The 22,670-nt window shown below is 34.8% G+C and overlaps 1 protein-coding gene across 2 annotated transcripts in view; it reads right to left on the bottom strand.

Moving 5' to 3' along the window:
- Positions 1–22,670, bottom strand: part of MAP2K4 (mitogen-activated protein kinase kinase 4) — a 132,221-nt gene that overhangs the window by 40,001 nt on the left and 69,550 nt on the right. For both annotated transcript variants that reach the window (XM_012777517.3, XM_012777524.3), the window contains 4 exons: positions 15,269–15,388; positions 5,802–5,921; positions 3,380–3,431; positions 711–838 (listed from right to left, as the gene is read on the bottom strand). In XM_012777517.3, the coding sequence (XP_012632971.2) occupies positions 711–838; positions 3,380–3,431; positions 5,802–5,921; positions 15,269–15,388 (420 nt within the window). The remainder of the gene's footprint in view (positions 1–710; positions 839–3,379; positions 3,432–5,801; positions 5,922–15,268; positions 15,389–22,670) is intronic.

Genomic DNA, 22,670 nt, shown 5'->3' with positions numbered 1-22,670 from the left:
ATAGACAACTAAATTCTCATTCAAATAGAGATCAAAATCTATCCTGTAGGAATAGTATATGCACATACACCAAGGTAAGATGAGCTTCCTATCTGTGGATAGATAGTGTACATCTGTCTCCCTGAGGAGAAAGACACTTCAGGTTGCTGAATACCTAAGGCCTCTACCCTTCAATTTGTCAATGTGCTTCATCCACTCCTAAGGAAGGAACTAAAAACATTCAAAACATGCTTCAGACTCTGGAAGACATACTGTGTTCTGCTACGAACTCAAGGTTTCCCAATCTTCTCTAAAAACTGTATCCTTTAGTAGCCTATGACACACTCTTAATATGCTCTAATTATCTATAACTACTACAGTCAAAACAGCATACCAGGTACTAGAAACACAAAGACACCTTCCAAGAACTTACCACCTGGTTGATTAGCTGAATTTAATATAATGGAAAAATAATACTCAGAGAAGATTACAAATACTAAATGCAAAATAGGATAAATAGATTAAGACAATGAATACTGAGTTCACTGTAATAATTTAGAAAAGTTTCTTGGAGAAGCTAGAAGCTGAGCTTCGACTTTAGGAGAGATGGAGACATTCTAGCATGTTGAAGCTGAATGACCAGTGGCAGATTTCTTAGAAGTCCAGCACCAAAGGGCACAGGCTCTCTATGCAATGACTATCAAGCAAGATGGTTTGGACTTCACACTTACAGCCATGTATGGCCTACACCCAGCATCTCTTGTCTTGGCAATGGAGTCCACAAGCTGTCCACTAATACCAAAGTCACAGAGTTTAATGTTTCCACTTCTGTCCAGAAGAATATTGGAAGGTTTGATATCTGCAAGAGACAAATGTCATTCAGTATATAATTAATCAATATTTTCCTAAGTTAGATAAGGGTCCACTTTAAGCAAAAATATTGAAAAACCTCAGACAACATTAAGTGTGTTCAAGTCTTAAACTCAGATACATAAAAAGCAAAAACATCTTCAGTTATCACATTCAATCATTCATATTTTAAACATGTAACTTTAATGACTAGAATTGTGTAAATGTAGCAGCAAAAGTCATTTCATCAACATCTTAATATAAATACAGATGGAAGTTGATTTTTCTCTTAACATCTTCATATTTATAAATCTTAGACAAAACTATGCTTTTTCTCTACTGGAAATGAGAAAAAACAATCTTATGAATGCCAATGCTTAAAAGCTAAATATCATTATTGAAAAATGTTTCACAATAAATTTAGGCATTAAATTATTTTCAAGGTCTTATATTCATTTACTTGGTTCAAATTCATAATGTTACAATCAAAATATGAGAAAAGTCAAATCTCCTCTTCACTGACAATCAACTTGCAAGTATGTGCCAATCAGCTGTCTGGTCAATTTTCCTCCTTTGCTCAAGTAATTCTCTACTCCTATTTCAGTCTTTCTATCCATTTTATTATCACTATCATGGCTCAGTGAATAAAAAGTAAGGATTACAATACAGGACACAGAAACATCTAAATATAACTCAGAAGGTGACCCACAAAAATATCCAGAAAAAGATGTCTTATCATTGTTAATAGCTGACTGCTGATTGAAGATCCATTCCTAACCACCCCATCCTTTCTAATAAAACCTGAATTTTGTTAAGGTATCTATTCCTCTCTGTATAGCTCCATCCATACTTTTAAGATCTGGCTCTTAGCTGTTCTAAACTTTATTAGGGTAGTCTCATGCTCCACTCCTTGACAGTAACTTGTGTAAGAGGATGAGGCAAATCTGGTGAATGAGACGGGAAAGCATTAGAGACATGTAGGGAAAATTTCTGTGCTTCTAAGAGCCACACAGGACAAGAGAGAGCCTGTTCTTTAGGGGGTTGTCCTTTCTAATGTGACTCTGGGATCTGCTCTAGTCATTATGACCCTGAAGAAGGAGCCATCATGCGAAGCAAGGCAGAGTCAAAAGGGAGCTTGACCCCTAACCATATTGTGCTTCAAGCAACTCTACCTTTGGACATATTATGACAGATAATGAATTTCCTTAAAGTTTAAAGCTTCAAAGATTTTCTATTACTTGAGATCAAAAGTACTCTAACTGCAGCAAAAAAGCTAACTGACCCTAATTGATAACAGTTATGAGCTCATTTTATTTAGTAAGAGGAAAATCAAAGTTACTTCTGAAGACTTTTTATTTGATTCAACTACTACCCAGGCAGTATCTTAGTGCTTTACTAAGAACAGTGAATATCTCTAAGGAAGTTGTCAAATATCCTAAAGTTGATACTCTAATAATAATAAAACACAACTAAAGAAGATAGGGAAAAAAGATAAGAGCATGATAAACTACAAAAGGAACAAATAATTTTGTTTAGGGACCTAACTCTACATGATTTTAGGCCGAAAAAGAAAATAATATTATTTTTAACAAGAATTAAGCCAAGTAGAATTAAATAAAATATTCTGATGTTCAAGGTTAACTAATTTCAGTAGTCCAGTGTCACCCCCAAAGTAAAACTACTTAAATAAATATCCCAATTATTAATTTCTATAACCATTAGAAATTGTATTTCCTAGAATTCAAGAGTTTTCAAGTCTCTGAATTTGATCTTTTACTTTCTTTCCTATTTATTATCAGGCTGAATCACACACTGCCATGTATTGCCTTAGGTTTGTCCAATACAAATCTACTGAGGGTATTGACTGCCTCATTACCTTGAGTCTAGCAAAGTAATAAACAAAGCAAGCATTTAATCTGTTTGCTTAATTAAATTCAGGATTTCCACAGGGTCACTGTTTTTCTAGGTTTGGCCTTCAACTACATAAATATTTAAATTTGAATCTGTGTCTAATAAGGCCCAGATTACTGTTTTCACAAATACAACATGCAGAGGAATTTCATTTTATAACACTAATTTACAAGACCTCTCTTAATTTACAGAAATACCCTCTAAAGTGAAGAAGAAACACTTGATAGGGATAGAAACATGCCTTTAAAACGCTTGAGGGTACTATCGTACAGATTCTCTTTTGAATGTCCACAGTACCACTTTGATGACTTATTTGTATACAGAGAAGTACTGATTATCTACCAGGCAAATGAATAACTATTTTTCAACTAAAAGTTATAATAATTGGCAGCAAAATCTAAGCCCAAGATACTAATTTCTAAGCCCAACATACTAATAAGTCAGGCTGAAATTTATTGAATCCTGAAGAAAATAAACTAAATTAATAATAAAGTTTTAGGGTACATATTTTTTAGCAAAATTAAAATATTTCAGGAATGCTTATACAGTGACACTGTAACTTTCAATAATTTTTATTTTGTTTTACTAATTAAGGGGGGAAGTTAATTTCTATATTCTACAAGAAACGAATGATACTCACCTCTGTGAATAATTTTCAAGTTTTCTTTTAAGTGATTTAGTGCTTTCACAGTCTAGGGAGAAAAAGAAGACATGGGATGAACAACTTATTTCTTTTGTTCACACAGCAGGATAGTTTATCATAGTAATATCCCTTATAGTCCTCTGTATACATTTTAAGCTTAATATTTCAACATTCTGTCCATCATTTTTTATGTTAACCAAAAATACTGAATGATGATTTTAGATCTGAACACTTAGTTGCCTTCACATGCTGTTCCCTGAAAGCTAAAAAAAAAAAAAAAGGTAACTCATAATTTTTTTAATAAGTCATTAAAAAGTTGTAGCAGGTTTCTTGTACCTCTAACCTGAAATTTTCAAGAATGAAAATAGTATAAGACCAATGGGCAGGTTCCACTATCAATAGTAATTAATAAGTTTTCCCAAATTCTCAGTTTGCCACAATCATTTACCCTCATTGAGTGCTGAACATTCAAAATAATTTTTGCAGAGCCAGGGTATCTTTGATCAACCAGTGTGGTCATTTATCCAGAATTTATACTGTTGCTTGATCGCTGATCATGATCAGAGAATCACAGATTTCTTCAGGAAGAAAGGGAGCAGACACTTGAATTAAAATTTCCACAACCTCAAGTTAAAAGAGAACTAAACAACAGGCCAACCATTTGCTGTAGAAAAGTCAAGTCCCTGCTGTCCTCCAACTGCTGGGTATGAGAAATGTAGAACACAAAAACTTGTAATATTTCAAATAGCTATGGTTGTGTGCTCATTGGTTTACTAATTAGCAAGAAGAGACAACACAAAGTAATTTTTAATGTGTGCTTAATACATAAGGTGGTCACCAAGTTTGGAAACAGGTAAATATGTAATAAATCATTTATTAGTGTATATATTATTTATATTTCAATACACAATAAAATAATTTTCTCTATGTTTTCTACTTTCATGGCCATTCTGTCATACAACGATTAAGAACAGGGTTCTGGGATCAGGCCACCAAGACTTAAATCATTTACCACTTATAACTGTAAAAACATGAAAGCAATTATTTAATCTCTCCATGCTTCAGATTTATCATCTATAAAAACGGGATTACACTGTTTACAATAGAGAGCTGCTATAAAGATTTATATGTGATAAGATCTTGGTTTAAAGCAAATATTCAACAACCATTGGCTAAAATTATTTTCTACTATTATTATAATTATTATGAATAGTTACAAGTTCTAAGATAATACTGGTTTGGTATATTAGAGAAAGAGGGCTAAACAATGTAAAATTTTGTATATTCATGTGAATAATGAGTAAGTTTCTAGTCAAACTCAGTTTCTTTTTATAAAAGTATTTGAAAGAATATATATCTTAAAATTTAGCTCATAAAACATTTAGACTTAATCATTAATTTGGCAAAGCGGCTTAAAATATTAATGAGACCTATGAATCTTAATGACTACTGTTTAATTCAATTTTTAAAAATTCAGTTATACATACACACATCTCCTACACGTAAAACACAGTTCAGAAAATGTCTATATTTTCAACCAGTCTTATTAATCTTTAATGATTAAATAAGATAAACTGGCAATTGACAGGTGGACTATATTGGAAGGGAATATGCTGGCAAGGAAGAGCTAGGAAATTACATGCAACCAGAATATCTATCTTACAATTTCCTACATGATTTAATTTATCCACCAACTAACCTAATACATGTCATTAGCTTAGATTCTCAAGGGTTTCAAAGAATATTAATTTTGCTCTATTAAAAATAAATTATCTTTTCCCTTTGGAAAAAAATTGTGAACATTTGTCCACTAAAAGATCCAGAGCAAGAAAAAAGTGATCATGAATTCACTTTCAAAATATGTGTATCAGCACATACACAAAAAAGTACATATTTTCTTTTTTTGTACTCTGGTAAAAGCAAATTGACCAAATTAGTAGTAACGCTGGTTCCTAAAATTGCTAGTCAACATTTTAAGTAGTTAAGGCTGAATAACCCAAATTTTTAAACACTTTGTCTAAGGGCTTCAATTAAGAGAACTCAAGGAGACTGCTGTGATTCTGACTAATTTAGGGATACGTGTGGTAATATAACCTATTTGAAAATAGTGAAAGCAACAGGAAAAAATGAACAGAAAATTGCTTTTTCTAGTCTTATTTATAGCACTATCTGTTATGATTCATTGAGATTCAGATGAAAAGAACATTGTCAGTATTTATCTGAACCATATTTTGAAAAATGTTCTTAGAATCTATTGTGTTAATACCCCACAAAAGTGACTTTGTCTCTTGTTTTAACTACAAATTATTTTCATGAAGGTCAACATTCTGTGAAGGACATTCAGATAATGTGCATTCAAAACCCCAGCAGCATCTTTATATAACTATATATACAATGAACAATTTGAAAGCGTACTTACTGCTAAAGTGATTTTGCCTAAAATTTCTTCTGGAATAACATCATCTAATACACTATATACATATTTGTAAAACTTATCAAACGAGGTAGACATGAGTTCCATACAGATCCAACAGTCACCCTATAAAATAATAAATATCTGTTATTCTCATGTATCTTACTATTAAGTTCCACCTTGCCTTTACTTAAAATAGAAATACAATTATAAAAGAAGCAATCTTCTTCTTCTTTTTTATTTTTAATCTTGAACTAGTAATACTTTTTGGTTCCTTATTAAATCCCTGGGCAAATTATTATACTCAGGTTTAAATACAAACTATATGGTAAAGGCTAATTTATCCCAGTCTTAATTGTATAGAGTGGGACACAGTCTTACACAGAAAGCTTTACACAGAAATGCCATATTGTGTGATAATGCAACATAAAAATAGGAAGTGGAAAACCATTTATTCTTACTAAGAAAACAAAACAACAGTAATATTGAGAGACTATATAAACTTCTCAAATTGGCCAGAAAGAAAAAAAGAAAGAAAAAGGAAGAGAACACAAAAATACATAAAGCAAACCCCATACCTGAACACCCTGCTCAAATGCTACCTTCTCAGTGAGGCCTACTCTAACTGATACAAAGTGCAAGTCATCCCACATGGCATTCCCTTACCCTTCTGTTCTATGGAGCCTTCATCATCTTCTAATATACTGTATAATTTACTAATTTACTATGTTTGTCACATATGTTCCCTACTAGAATGTAACCTCCACCAGGACAGGGGCTCAATGAATATTTGTTAAATGAAGGGATGCTCGGTATAATTAAACTGAATCCTTCAAATACTGCTGGCAGCATTAATCGGTTGCTTAAACCAATTTGAATGCAATCTGACAATAAAACAAGAGAAATAAATGTGTTGACAACATTTGATAGACTCATCCCATGTCTCAGAATGTAACTTAAATATTCTATAGATTATAAAAAGGAAAAACAAAACTAGAAACCAATGATCTATCTCACAAAAACGAATGGTACAAATATAAAGGGATACAAATATTAAGTTGCATTTCTTGAAAACCGTGCAATTCATGAAAGGTATGCATACGAGGCATGAAAAAAATGAATACAGGCAAATACCATGATTATAATTCTGTAACAGTACATATGCATATGAACAAGGACTACAAAGAACCTTATGAAAGTGAAAATACTATCAGGATAATGACAAAATTATCTTAAACAATTTTGTATGTTGTTACTAATTTAAAGATCCAGCTGTATACTCAGAGATTTTCTACCCACTAATCTCCTTTCCCTGAAGTCTCACCAGGATTGATTGATTAAATAAGAGATTAATGTGTTACAGTAAAATGGCTTCCCAAAACAACACTGCTAATTGCTAACAGACCCAGTGAACAGAATCCAGTTTCCTAACTCTTTTCTTCTATCAACGCTTACAATGCAAGTACATTTAACTCTCATGTATAGAGTATATGCTGTGATGAATACTGAGAGAGCAATAGCACTCTTATAACAGGATCAACTGCCAGAACATTCCTGTAGCTACATGGCTATACACAATACATTTTTGTAAAGCATATTTCCCATAATGATAAAACTTTTACTTATCTTTTCTTTGCTTAAGTCTTTCCTAAGTCTCTTTTTCCTTAGAGTGATCTTAGAGAATGGCTCTTACAAAAGATTGAGTAACACCCTCCACCTAAAACACACACTTGAATTTATTTTAATCTAAGACACCATCTCAGTAAGTTTATTCAAATTTTGTATTAGAGAAAAATATAACATATTTAACTCGTCCACTTGGAGGAACAGTAAGAAGAAACTTAACCTCAATAGTATAGAGAAAAGTGGAAAGACAACTGATGTTAAGTGTCTGAAAAGCATGACATTATCCAGGTTTCCCTACTTTCTACTTATATATAAGCCTGGGCCTCCTTATTGCCTCATCTATTAAATGAAGACTGCTCCACCACCCTTAACAGATTGTAATAAAGGCCAAATGAGTTAATATATGTTAAACATAAAATAAAGTGCCTGGAAGGTGCTAAAAACTATAGTAACAAAACTGAGGAGAGAAGGAATGGAAAAATAGGCAAAAGAGAAAAAAAAACATGGGAGTGGGAGAATAAAGGTAGGAAGTAAACTAAGAACTGAGGTGAAAAGGGGAGGCAGACAGGAGCAATTAGCTCCAGAGAGGGAAATCTTTGTCATTTCTAAGGTGCATAACCTAAGGTAAACTTCTTATCTCTCTGCCCATTTCTTTTGGCTATAACTGAGAATAGACAGCAGCAATCTTGAGCTGCACTTTTTAAAAAATGAAATGGCCAGAGCTGCCTGAAAAAGTAGCCATGGTAACATTACTTTCATGTTCAAACAAAAGATAGGAAGGACAACCTACAGAAAAAGAAATTAATCAATGTGGATTTACTGAAAAAGCTGGAGAATAAAAAAAAACCTGAATCACTAAGATATCATAAGGGTTCCTAAAGACAAGCTCCAAATAAAACCAATAACATACTTACATATACCAACAATAACCAAATTAAAATGTTTAAATAATCATTTAAAATGTTTAAAAAGCTACCCATACACAATAAAAATTAAAACTATAAGTCACCTAAAAACATACTTTACAAAATAGGCAACTGGACAGGCTGATCCTAAAGCTTATATAGAAAAGTACAGCCAAGAATAGTTGAGACAATTTTAAAGAAGAGGGTGTGAACTAAAATAAAATTTTAAGGCCCCCCCACACACACTGGCTGACTAAATGGACCCCCTCATGGCCAAAGGAATATCCTAAAACTAAATTGCCTGCCAGGACAAAGGAGGTCAGACATGCCTCATCATGCCTCCCTCCCTTCTTGGGGACATCCTTTGTAACCCATTAACAGGCCTAAGGGTATGCTAGACAGACCTGCAGGTCCTCAATTTACACAACAAATCTATGTCCAGTGGCTTATCTGTGATAACAGCTCCTTATGTTGAAACATTCCAAGCCTCTACACAAAGCTTCATGTTTTTAACCAATTACAAGTCAAAGAATTTTTAAACCCACCTATAACCTGTAAGTCCCCGCTTCAAGATGGCCCACCTTTTTGGGCTAAACCAATGTATGCCTCCCATGTATTGATTTATGACTTTACCTGTAACCCCAGTCTCCCCTGAAATGTATAAAACCAAACTGTAACCCAGTCACAGCGAGTCCACTTGCTCAAGGCTTCTTGGGAGTGGCTCTGGGTCATGGTCCTCAAATTTGGCTCAGAGTAAATCTCTTTAAAATTATTTTACAGAGTTTGGGGTTCTTTTTCTGTTGACAAGGGAAGGACCTACTCCACACACTTTTTATAAAGCTATCACAATTAAAAGATAAATATATATCAATGGGACAGATTCAAAAGTCCATGTAAAACAGTGGCAAAAGGATGGATTATTCAATGAATGCTGATGGGACCACTGGCCTTCCATATATAAAAAAGATAAATTAGATCCTCACCTCAAATCATTCACAAATATAAATACAAAAACTCTCAAATGGATTTTGTGAAAATCAACAGTTTAAAAGTTTTAAAATAAAAGCTATTCATGTCTTCAGTGCACACAAAAAAATTTTCTTCCCAAAAACAGACATGAAAAGAACAAATCAAATAGGGTAAGACTTATTAAATATAACTCCATTATAATGAATACTTTTGTATAATAAAAGACATAATACTAAAAGTTTAAAAATAAGACAAATACACCTTATGTAAAGAAACAAAAAGTGAGCACCCTGAATAGTAAAGAGCTATGCTAAAGTAATTAGAAAAAGACTTAATAAAATAATGTCAAAGGGATATGAATAAGTAATTTACAGAAAACTTCAACTCACATAAAAATTCTGTACCTCGCCAATCAGGGAAATGCAATTTTAAAAGTGAGATCCACTTCAAGTTCATCTGACACCCCAATATTAAATGTTTAATATTACCAAATGTTAGAACAGACCAGAAAAAAGGAGATGTGTGATCGTAAATGCTGATGGCCTCTACCCAATAAAGATCCCCTCACTGCCTATGTACAATGCACCTAGCTAAAATCTACATTGCCCTGTCCTTACGTAGGGAAGGGCAGACAATGAGATATCAACACAAAACAGTTGGTTCATAACTCCAGGAAAGCCCTTTCAGTTCTTCTCCTTTTTCTTCCTGTGTGAGGACATTACAGCTGAACCATGACAGCTTGGACCATGAAATAGTCTTAACAATGGAAACTACAACTATGTAAGCCATTGGCAGTCTCCATTACTGGCAGGTGATACAAGTTACAAAATTCTTTCTTTTTTTTTTTGAGACAAAGTCTCACTCTGTTGCCTGGGCTAGATTGCAGTGGCCTTGATCATAGCTCACTGCAGCCTTGAATTCCTAGGCTCAGGCAATCCTCCTGCCTCAGCATTCTGAGTAACTGAGACTACACGTATGCACCAGCCTGTCTAGCTTTTGTATTTTCTGGTAATTTGTGACTTGGGGTCACAAAATTACCAGAGATGGGGTCTCACTATGTTGCCCAGGCTGGTCTCGAACTCCTGGCTGCAAGTGATCCCCCTGCCTCGGCCCCCAAAGTGTTGGGATTACAGGCATGAGCCCTGAATACAATTGTTGATACAGAAATTCTTATCATTACTGGTGGAAATATGAGAGTACTAAAGTTGAAGGCATATCACTTAATACAGCAATTTTATTTCCAGGTAAATACTCAAAAGAATCTAAACCCTAAGATGTCAAAGAGACATGCAAAAGGATATTCATTTTTGCACTGTAAAAAATTAGAAACAATCTACATTAGGATTTTTTTCTTTTCTTAAAAACTGGAAACAACCCAAATGTCCATCAACAGGTGAATAAGTAAACAAACTGTGGTGTATCCACTTAATGGAATATTAGATTCCATTAGATTCCAGTACTCAGTGATAAAAAGGAACTATCAATATACAGTACAACATGAACTGCAAAATAATTATGCTGAGTGAAAGAAGACAAATCAAAAAAATTAAAGTACATATGGTATGATTTCATTTATATAAAATTCTAGAAAATGCAAATTAATCCATAATGGCAGAAAGTAGATCTGTGGTTGCCTGAGGATGGGGACATCAGAGGGGTGAAGTGTATTTTCTATAGGGCATAAGTAAACTTGTGAGTGATGAGTAAATTCATTATCTTCATTTGCCGATAATTCTGCACATTTACATTAACACATTTGGTCAAATACTATCAAACTGTACATTTTATTTTTTTATTTTAATGGAAAGTACACCCCAAAGAGGATGTACATTTTAAATATGTGCAGTTTATCAGTTGTCAATTTTACTTCTACAAGCTGTATTTAAAATTTGCAAGGATGGCCAGGCGTGGTGGCTCAAGCCTGTGATCCTAGCACTCTGGGAGGCTGAGGTGGGTGGATGGCTTGAGGTCACGAGTTCCAGACCAGCCTCAGCAAGAGCAAGACCCCATCTCTACTAAAAATAGAAAAAAAAAGCCAGACGTGGTGGCACACACATATTGCCTCAGGAGGCTGAGGCAGGAGGATTCATTGAGCCCAAGAGTTTGAGGTTGCTGTGAGCTAGGCTAACACCACTCTAGCCTAGGCTACAGAGAGAGACTCTGTCTCAAAAAAAAAAAAAAAACAACACTTGCAAGGAGAAAGGAAAGAGACAGGAGAAGGGGGGTAGAGTAGGAATAGAAAGAAGGGGTGACTAAATTCAGCTAGTATCACTCATTGTCTTCTATAATCTGATGAACTTGTATAATCATAATTTACTCATAATAGTACTTCCTGCACTAGAATTTATTTCTCAACCTCAAAAAGATCTCTGAAATGATGGTTTACTTGCTATTAAATTCTCAAATTCTATATATTATTTAAGTGACACTAGGCTTCAGCATTGATAAGATAAATGGTAGCCTTTTTGTAAGCTACAGGCTAAAAGTTACTTCCGTTATTCAGTATTATCAAGCTCTTTTTTAATTTCCCCATCTACAAAGTCTAGAAATGACTTTTAGAAACCTGTGGAATTGAGTGTCCTAACATTTTATTGAAACAAAATCTATGTTGCACTTTGGGCTTTTTGAGTATAGTTCCATCCTAGAAAGAGCATACATGATTGAAGACAATGGCAACATGTAAGTTACCAACTTCAGGATTAAGTATGCATTCACTGCTCCAAGTAACATTATGGAACTCCCAGAGGTTTAATACTACTCAACAGCAAGAAAAATTTCTACATAGTAGCTGTAAGAATAAGAAATCTCATAAGCTCCTGATTAATGGCTGACTAAATCAAAGCAAGAGCTGAAGTCTTGTGGTCATATTAATTATATGAAATGAAATCCATGGAAGGTCTCTTGCAGTGACAAATTAAAAGCACTGTCTGTCTCACAGTGGTGGTAGGGTAAGATAAAAAGTCCTGACTACGTACATTCATTTCTATTATTTCCTTTCACAAACCCAGAATTTTGTCTTTAGTATTGGAACTGAAGGTCACTAAAAAAGATGCTTTTAAGTCATCAACCTCAAAAGAAAATTGTTTCTTGAAATCCTTATTAAATCTGTTTAATATTTTTAGCCATTGTAACTTCAAGAAATATACTTTGACTATTTACTCTTTAAAGGTGAACTTTCTGATTTTCTAAAACCTCATCTTTTATTATTAAGAAAATCCCTATTACTTATTCCATTCTAAGATTTGGGGGGGAAGTTCATGTTTCATCTATTTAGGCATTTTGTGACTTTATACTGCTTAACTGTGTAATTCCTAAGCCTTCATTTTATCGTACTCAAAAATCACAATGTTTAAAAAGCAGATTTTTTTTAATGAAGCTAAAAACTCTTCATCACTGGACCACTTGTAATAAAATAGAAGGAACAGTGAGATTTCTTTCTCTGCAATCTCATCTCTGTCATTTATTGGCTGTGTAACTTCTGTCAAATTAGTACTCAAAATCTCATTTTCCTCTCTGGAAAAAGGGGATAATACCACCAAGACTGCTGGGAAGACAATATATGTAAAAACTATAAAGCATTTGACAAATGTTAGTGCTTACAGCTGCTAGTGCTTACAGCTATCTCAACTCCCTGTAAGGTTCCTGAGATAAAACCAGATTTTACTGTCTATTGATGATAAGAAACCATAAAGACACAGTTCAGATACTAATCTAAGCATTTTTGCTTTGTTTCCATTACCTTGTCTTATCATGGATATCACTTACTCTGCCTTCCTTTCATATAATCAGACTTCTACACTGCCTCAACTGAGGCTGTATGTTTAAATGGTGCTTAAATGCATGATTAAATAAATGAACAAGAGAAATGAACTGGTATATTCCAGCACTATGGAGGTAATTTTAGGTTAAGATAAGGCCAGTGAGCGTCAATAGTGATAGTGAACACAACACTTAAAAAGCTGACTGTGGAATCTAGTTAGGAGAGAAAATCTAGTTCGGCCCCTAAATAACTATCATTCTGCATAAGATATGAAGAGTAAAGTGACCACAGGATTTAATGATTGTGAAGAATAAGTTCACAGTTTGGGGATGAATGTAGGAAGAGATGACAAGATTCCTATGCAACATGGAGAAAGTTCTAGGTTTACGATCTTACAAACAGAATAACATTACATAATATTTAGGTCCAGGACACAGTCATGTATACAAATAAATGACTGTATACTGATATGACATAATAGTGATGTAAAATGATAAAGAAAGTTAACAAATTCAAAGTATTTGGTCACAAAAATTAATATTCAAGTCATTAAAAAGCACAAAAACAGAAGTAGAAACTATAGAAGTTTAGAATTAACAATTTTTAATCACTATTCAACAAAAAATGGGCTCTATCCAGAAGTAGAACACTTCCAGTTACTAGAGTTACCTCTTAAGAGTGCAGAAAAATAAATTAAAATTTCAGAATTGGGTTGAGGATTAACTGACTAACCTCTAACATCTTTTCTAATTATAGGATTTCATATATTTCTATTCAGTGCTACATTCATCCCTTTAAAAAAATATATTAATAGTATTTTTAAAGTCAACAACAAGAACCCAGAGGCTATATACTCTGTGATCTAGTCCTCAAAAGGAGAGAGGGTAAGAGGATTTTTCTTATCAGTTCATTAGCAATTCACCAGCTCACCCTAACGTTTCCAAAATGACAACAGTATTTAAGAATCTCTGAAATGCTTAGCAGTTCAAGTCCTACTCAAAGAAATTAAATATCACAATTTTTGATGACAATCTATGATACCATAAAGTAGTAATATTAAAGCTCTAGCTCTACTCCTAGTCCAAACTCACTGTCACACTTTAGGAAGCTAAGTGGCTGGAAATGAATAAGTGGATTGACAGCTGGAAGCAGAAGTGATAAGCCAAGTTAGGACACAGAATAGCCAGAGGCCAAAAGAAGGAAGAGGATCAATTAAGAGTGCTAGTTTCCACACAAAAATCTGGATGAAAGAATTAGAAAAAATAATTTCTATTGTAATTATTAAGTTCTATATCCAGATGGGTATATCTGAGGATTGTGGGTGGAGACAAATAAATGTTCACATTAAATGCAGGTACTTTTGATGACAGAAATGAGTAAAATTTTAAAAGGGGGGGGCAGGGAGAAGGCAGCTCAAGGCCAAAAGAGATAGATAAAATCTAAACCTACAGTAAAAGCATTGATATTGAGAAGTCAGATGATTTGTCAAGTTCTTTTTTTTTTTGAGACAGAGTCACGCTTTGTTGCCCAGGCTAGAGTGAGTGCCGTGGAGTCAGCCTAACTCACAGCAACCTCAAACTCCTGGGTTTAGGTAATCCTACTGCCTCAGCCTCCCAAGTAGCTGGGACTACAGGCATGCACCACCATGCCCGGCTAATTCTTTCTATATATATATTAGTTGGCTAATTAATTTCTTGTAGAGACGGGGTCTTGCTCTTGCTCAAACTGGTTTGGAACTCCTGACCTCCAGCAATCCGCCCGCCTCGGCCTCCCGAGTGCTAGGACGCCATGGCACTCACTCTAGCCTGGGCAACAAAGTGAGACTCTGTCTCAAAAAAAAAAAGCAAAGAAAGAGACCTAGGCCTCCCAGAGTGCTAGGATTACAGAAGTGAGCCACCGCGCCCAGCCTGATTTGTCAAGTTCTTGAAGAAAAGAAAATATCTGTAAATAAAGAAAGGAAATATGGAATTTACAAATACATACATACACATTAATATACATGTATGTATATATGAAATTCACTGTTTATCCAAAGGAAAAATGAATACTGGAAGTTAATGTGTTAATTGTCATGGCTATATAATAATATATTATGATACTAACTTATTACTAATGTATGGTATTTAACTGAAGATTAGAATCTAATCCTGCCATCTTATTTGTCCCAATTAGATATTCATTCGTCAGCTAAAACCCAAAAAGTTGACTCCTACCTCTCGGAAGAGTGCACCATAAAACTGAACAATGTATGGGCAATCACTACTCCGCATTACTACATCCAAATCCATAAGAAGTTGTTTTTGTTCTTTTTCATCCACTGTTGATCGAATTCTCTGGAAAAGAATGACAAAAGAGGTCACAAAAACATAAAATGATTTTAGAAACTTCTACCTCAAGACTAAAAATTACCAAACTTCACAAATACTATAAACCAGACATGAAAATTATCCTCCTTCCTCATACTTTGTAAGAATAATTTTTATGACACAAAATTTAAAACAGCACTTAAGAATTTTTTAAAAGGCCACAGAGCTTTTTAACCATAAGCATTTACTAATAATGTTTGAAGTTATACAATAAAGTTCTTGAGCAGTGAAAGTTAACCCCCACGTGCAAATATAAAGCAAATCATTATGAGTTATAACAGTTTTCATATGAATAACTATAAGTAGCTTCATTATACTTTTAATCACCATTTCAGAATTATATGGAATCTAAGCATCTAATACAAGAAAATACCTTTTTACTCCCTAATGTCCTCATACTATATAGCATCCTCATTCACAGAGATGGAAAACAGTCCAGAACAGGAAAAAGAGCACTAAGTAGGAACAATGAACAAACAAGAGTCCAGGTCTCACAAATCCTAGACTGGGACTCCCTGCCTTTCACCACAGTTCTTATACATTAGGAAGAAAAAGTTCTAGCTGACTCTCCAACCCATGAGTCAGCATGCAGGCAACAAAAACCTGTGGAAGAAAACCTAAAAATGAGGGAACAGGACTCCTTTTATCTATTCCTAAGCTGAAGAAGCCATCCTTCATACACTGAAGACCTGGGACATATCCCTAACCAAGCCCTACAACAATTTCTCTGCACAATTCTGAGACTGCCAGAAATCAGTAAGTACCCCCACCTCCCATCAAGAACAGTATAGAACATAATGGTGTTCAGAGGGACAGTCCCCACTGCACCAGAGATAACAAAGAATCAAGTTCAGAAATTATAAAACACTAATGGAATTATAGCGTAACATCAAAGCATGCACACAACTTCTGTTCTCATAAAAAAGCTCACAACGCCACACCGAACCACTGTGTACAATATATAGCACATACATACAAGGCATGTTAGTATCAAAAAACACACAAGGCAGCATTTTGTCTTCCAAAAACTTCAAGGTATCTGTCAATGTTCTTGAAAGGGCTGCAGGTAGTCAATTACATTCCTGAGCCCATTTTATAGAAGAGAAGTCAGAGGCACAGAAAGATACAAATATGTATTCCATGTGACATGAGAATAAGCAGTTATTTAAGGAATAGAAATAGGTTCTCTCCATTTCATTTTTTACTCTAAATGAGGAATTCCATATACTCCAAACACAAATTTAATTTTGTTAACTTGCTAGCTATAGTATTCCATACCAAGTAAAACATATTAATTGGCATCTATCTTAAATATACATATTTAAAACTTTTACATTAACTATCACTGCCCAGATAAACAACAAAAAAATAAGAATAAAAAATAGAAACAAAATAAGACTAATTCTTAACGTTAAGAATTTCCCTTCTCTCTCATTTCTGTATTTTCATAGTTTGGTGATTAATAATCTTGCTTTTAATAAATATCTGTATAACGTCTGCTCAAAAAGAATATATTTAAAAAGTATCGCTTCTCGGCCTTTTGGCTAAGATCAAGTGTAAAAAGTCAAAATAGGGCAGACATGATTTGTATTAGTTCAAAACATGACATTGATAATTTTGGTAAACATTTTAACTACATTTATACCTGCTTTGTAGAACTGACTAAAAGTGTGGCTGTGAAAATACTAATTCAAGAAGGTAATTCTTTTTAAAAGAATCTTAATAATCCCACATTGCTAAATATAAAACAGACAAAGTTGTTAATTAGAGAGAAGCAGGGAAAAATTAAATGACCTTTTGGTTGGAGATTTCCACCTACTAGTGAAAGCACTCTCACTATAAAAGGTTGAAAAACATATTTTTTTCCTATTTTTACTTTTATGAATATATTGGCAAATGTAAATATACCAGCACACACACTTATAAAACACTGTATAATGTCTTGTTTGCTAATTTCCTTATTACCTAAAACTGGTTATTTGGTTTTCTAAATTTACACTTGTACAAATATTTACATTCAACACTTAGAAAGCATATTACAACCAAAACCTCATTAGTTATCATCAATAATTGACTTTTAGAAGCCTATTTCCAAACTCCCTATTTTTTTCAATACATGTTACTGCATGACCTAGAGGCCTAATTGAAGGCCCAGCATCTGACTGATATCTGATACTGAGACAATCCATGACAGAATTGTTATTAACCAGGCTGGCTATTGTAGCTCATGCCTGTAATACCAGAATTTATGGGAGGCCAAGCCAGGAGGACTGTTTGAGGCCAGGAGTTTGACACCAGCCTGGACAACACAGTGAGATCCTACTGTCTCTACAAAAATAAGATAGTTAGATAGATATATAGATAATTTTATTAACCAGATTGTAGATAAAGGTTCTGGCACAGCTCTAACCTTTGACATCATCAATATGGCAGGAAAATCTATTCCTCTGTAACATATTCTTCACTGCCACTTCTAGTATAAAATAGAACATAGAGAGGCTGGAAGGCCTACTGATCTAATGTGAAATTGTGTTCCTGGATGCTTTTCAACAGATTAATACCTCCTCATACTCTCTGAACATTTTATCCAAGTATATGGCAGTGGGAAGAAAAGTAGCTGTGGGTATTATATTTGAATTGTTTGGGAATGAGCAAGTACAGCTAATTCTTACTAAACTAAATTAATTAAAAAGCCTAAAAGAACTCAAAAGGCTATAAACTACAAGTATATGTCTACAATAGCATTAACTTCCAGTTAATGATTTTAATTTAATAACTCAATAAATAATTCAAGTTAGAGAATACTTAATGATAATCAACGATTCAAACTAGAGAATGCTTAGTTACAAACAACACTATCAGGAAAGTTTTTCTAACGGAACATCAGAGCAATATCTAAGGGAAAGATTTCTACCATCTGAAACAAGCAAGGCCAAGATCTTCTAATACTAAAGGAGCAAGACTTCTCTTCATCTCCTGAATAGATGGCACAGAAAAATGGAAGTCCAAAGTGAAGTCAATTATATTACTTAAAATTCTCTTGTAATTATTATTTTCAGAAATCAAATCTATTGATAAAAACCTTGAATAACAGGAAATTTTCATTTATTTATATCATAAATGTAAAAGTCAGGTAAGGCTGATGGTTTTCTTTCTATAAAGAGTGGAATGAAAACCCCACATTCGACCACAAAATATTTAAGAAAATTATCTCAAGAATGTTAAATTTAAAGACTTGAACAGAAATTTTTCTAAAGAAGACAGAAGAATGGCCAACAAACATATGAAGAAATGCTCAACATCTCTAATCATCAGGGAAATGCAAATCAAAACCACAATGAGATATCACTTAACCCCAGTGAGAATGGCCTTTATCAAAAAATCTCCAAACAATAAATGCTGGCGTGGTTGCGGAGAGAGAGGAACACTCCTACACTGCTGGTGGGACTGCAAACTAGTTCAACCTCTGTGGAAAGCAATATGGAGATACCTTAAAGCGATACAACTGAATCTACCATTTGATCCAGCAATCCCATTGCTGGGCATCTACCCAAATGATCCAGTGACACTCTACAAAAAAGACACCTGCACTCGAATGTTTATAGCAGCACAATTCATAATTGCAAGGCTGTGGAAACAGCCCAAGTGCCCATCAATCCAAGAATGGATTAATAAAATGTGGTATATGTATACCATGGAGTACTATTCAGCTCTAAGAAACAATGGTGATATAGCACATCTTATATTTTCCTGGTTAGAGCTGGAACCCATACTACTAAGTGAAGTATCCCAAGAATGGAAAAACAAGCACCAGATATATTCTCCAGAAAACTGGTATTAACTGACTAGCACCTAAATGGACACATAGGTACTACAGTAATAGGGTATTGGGCAGGTGGGAGGGGGGAGGGGGAAGGGGGGAGGGGGGTGGATATATACATACATAATGAGTGAGATGTGCACCATCTGGGGGATGGTCATGATGGAGACTCAGACTTTTGGGGGGAGGGGGGAAATGGGCATTTATTGAAACCTTAAAATCTGTACCCCCATAATATGCCAAAATAAAAAAAAAAAAAAAAGAATGTTAAATTTTTTAAAGTTTCATTTTGATCCAAATATCAGAACTCATCAAAATAATTCTTTTTATTCATTATGGGGTTAGTGAACTCTTTTACTTGTCACTATTTTATTAACTTAGCTTAAGTTATTACATGTCCTTGGGACAAATTAAACTGTATTACTTAAAACACAATCCATATCTTTTCCCAATTACTGAAAAGTATTTTCAGATTATTTAAAGTTTTACTTTATTTGGAATATGGGGGCTGTCTGGAAAGTATTCAGCATTGTTAATGTAATAAGACTGGTTATATGGTGGGATACATTCCAGACAGCCCATGTTCAATGTAAAGAAAACATCTAAAAAATCAAAACAAGAACTACCCTACATATATAAGTAGTTTTCTAAAATGAGAAAATTTATAAACTTGAAGTTAAAATTCTAAAAAGTATTGTCCAGGCCGGGCGCTGTGGCTCACGCCTGTAATCCTAGCTCTTGGGAGGCCGAGGCGGGCGGATTGCTCAAGGTCAGGAGTTCAAAACCAGCCTGAGCAAGAGCGAGACCCCGTCTCTACTATAAATAGAAAGAAATTAATTGGCCAACTGATATATATATATAAAATTAGCCGGGCATGGTGGCGCATGCCTGTAGTCCCAGCTACTCGGGAGGCTGAGGCAGAAGGATCACTTGAGCCCAGGAGTTTGAGGTTGCTGTGAGCTAGGCTGACACCACGGCACTCACTCTAGCCTGGACAACAAAGCGAGACTCTGTCTCAAAAAAAAAAAAAAAAAAAAAAAAGTATTGTCCAAATCTGATTTCAAGGCTGAATATAAACCTAGTAAAAGTTTAAAAGCAGGTAAATACCAATAAAAACAGCATGTAGATACAGGTCAGAAATGCCAGAATGACCTTAATTAAGAGTCACTAACAGACACAGAAAAAAAAGGATTAAATTCCCAGTTCTCTGGTTTTAGAACTATTAATATTTATGCATGGCTCTTACCCAATTTAAAAAAATTCCAAAGAGCTTCATTTTTCTAAACTGCCAGTTCAACTCATGCCATTATTGGTTGGAACAGCCATAAATTCAGTTGTTGGGAGTTCTATATGGACTAGGCTGCAGTGATGGAAAGTTAACAAGTTCCATAGCATAAGCTAAAAATTTTCATTTAGAAATGATCCTCTTCTCTTGCCCTCTCCTACCCCATTAAAAATCACAGGAATGGCTGGGTGTGGTGGCTCATGTCTATAATCCTAGCACTCTGGGAGGCCAAGGTGGGAGGATCACTTGAGGTCAGGAGGTCAAGACCAGCCTGAGCAAGAGTGAGACCCACTGTTTCTACTAAAAATAGAAAAACATCAGCCAGCCAACTAAAAATAGAAACAAAAAATTAGCCTGGCGTGGTGGCGCAGGTCTATAGTCCCAGCTAATAGGGAGGCTGAGACAGGAGGACCGCTTGAGCCCAGCAGTTTGAGGTTGCTGTAAGCTAGGCTAACACCATAGCACTCTATCCCAGGCAACAGACCAAGACTCTGTCTCAAAAAAAAAAAAAAAAAAAAAAAAAAAAAATCACAGGAATATCCACTGTGAAAATAGTCCCAATTATATAGAATGGGCCCAGTACCAAGAAGTTGTTGAAAGGTTGCTTTCCCTCTTTTTGTGCAGAATGACATCTAGAAATTATTGATAAATTTAAATGGTGACAGTTTATTCTTAGCCTTATGTGGAATGCCTCCATTTTTAACAACATGAATTTATGGTGTAAATAACCCTTTTACTGATTGATACTGAACAACTATGTAAATGTGGTACAGTTCTAGATGTCCTCTAATTTTACACTGAGATTCCCCAGGGGAGCTGTCTCTTCACACTGACATGATCCTCAAACCCACCTCCCACATACCATGTGTTGGTTCTCATCAGGGATGAATGGCAAGTGATAAAACTAATAACATCAATAAATATGAAGAACTTTCAAGTAGATTACAATACATTGCTGTAAAGAAAAGGGATTAAAGGAATTGATAAAATTAAATTCACTGAAGGACTGGAGGTGGGAAGGGCAGAGGAAAAAGAAGCAAACAGGAGGATGGATGGAAATAGGAATATTCCCAAGGAAAACTAATTTGACCCCTTCTTACTGAGATATTATGCCATAATCCAGTCATAATGGTGACTTTTTTGTTTACTTTCCTTTTCTAAACTTATTTTCAGGGGTGAGAAGAGACAGGGAGAGGAAATAGAGTGAAAGAGAATGATAATGAAGCAATCGCTACTACGGGGTAAAGTCAGGAAGACTCCAATGTGACAAAGAGAAAAAGAAGGAAGGCTGACAGCATGATGGCTATGGGTGGAACTGTAGAAGAAGCAAAATAAGAAAGGCTCACAGTGTAAGTCCTAAGAAGCAGGCCACAAAACAGCATTTAGCCGAGGTGCTATGTAAACACCTACCTGATTCTGATAGTGGTTCTTGCCACTCACTCTGATTCAAAGTTAACCCTTGTATCTCCATGTTGGAGTTCTCAAAGATACCTGTTTCTAGAGAGATCAGGCACACACTTTATCTCAAAGCACCACAGACTGCCTTAGAATGACCCATCCCGCGACTGCCTGTGTTCTGATTTGACAACTACTGATTCTCACCAGACCAACCCAGAGTTTTTCTTCCTATCAACTCAACCTATAAGGTTAGGTGGATGACAAGCTCTCTCTCAAACAAAGCGTGTGTAAGGAGGCACTCTAGGTTACCTGATCCCATTCCTGCTTGGAGAAAGGGAAAATAGGTTCATTATACACAAGAAAGACTCAGAGCAAAGAAGAACTGATGACAAGTCATATATATTCTTCATTAAAAACAGTAGTTCCACAGTGTGTATGACAGGTGTCAGTTCCTAGGATGTTCAGATTCCAGGCCAAAAGAACATGAGTCATCAGCAAACATATAAGGAATCAAGAACTGAGGAGTCCAAAAACTGACTTTAGAAACCACGAGTGTCACAGACTGACTTGAAAAGAGCAATATAATCAAATAAACTTACAGAATGGCTATCAATTCTGATACTATTTTTGTTTTGTTTTGAAAGGGAAAAAATGTGTGGAGGAAATGAGATATGGGGAGCATAAGAAATCGAAAACTGATGTGGAAGGGCATAACCATCAGTCCTGGTAGATACGGTCTCTAAATT

This window comes from Microcebus murinus, chromosome 18 (assembly GCF_040939455.1).
Source record: "Microcebus murinus isolate Inina chromosome 18, M.murinus_Inina_mat1.0, whole genome shotgun sequence".
NCBI lineage: Eukaryota > Metazoa > Chordata > Mammalia > Primates > Cheirogaleidae > Microcebus > Microcebus murinus.
This window is presented reverse-complemented; position numbering and strand designations above follow the sequence as displayed.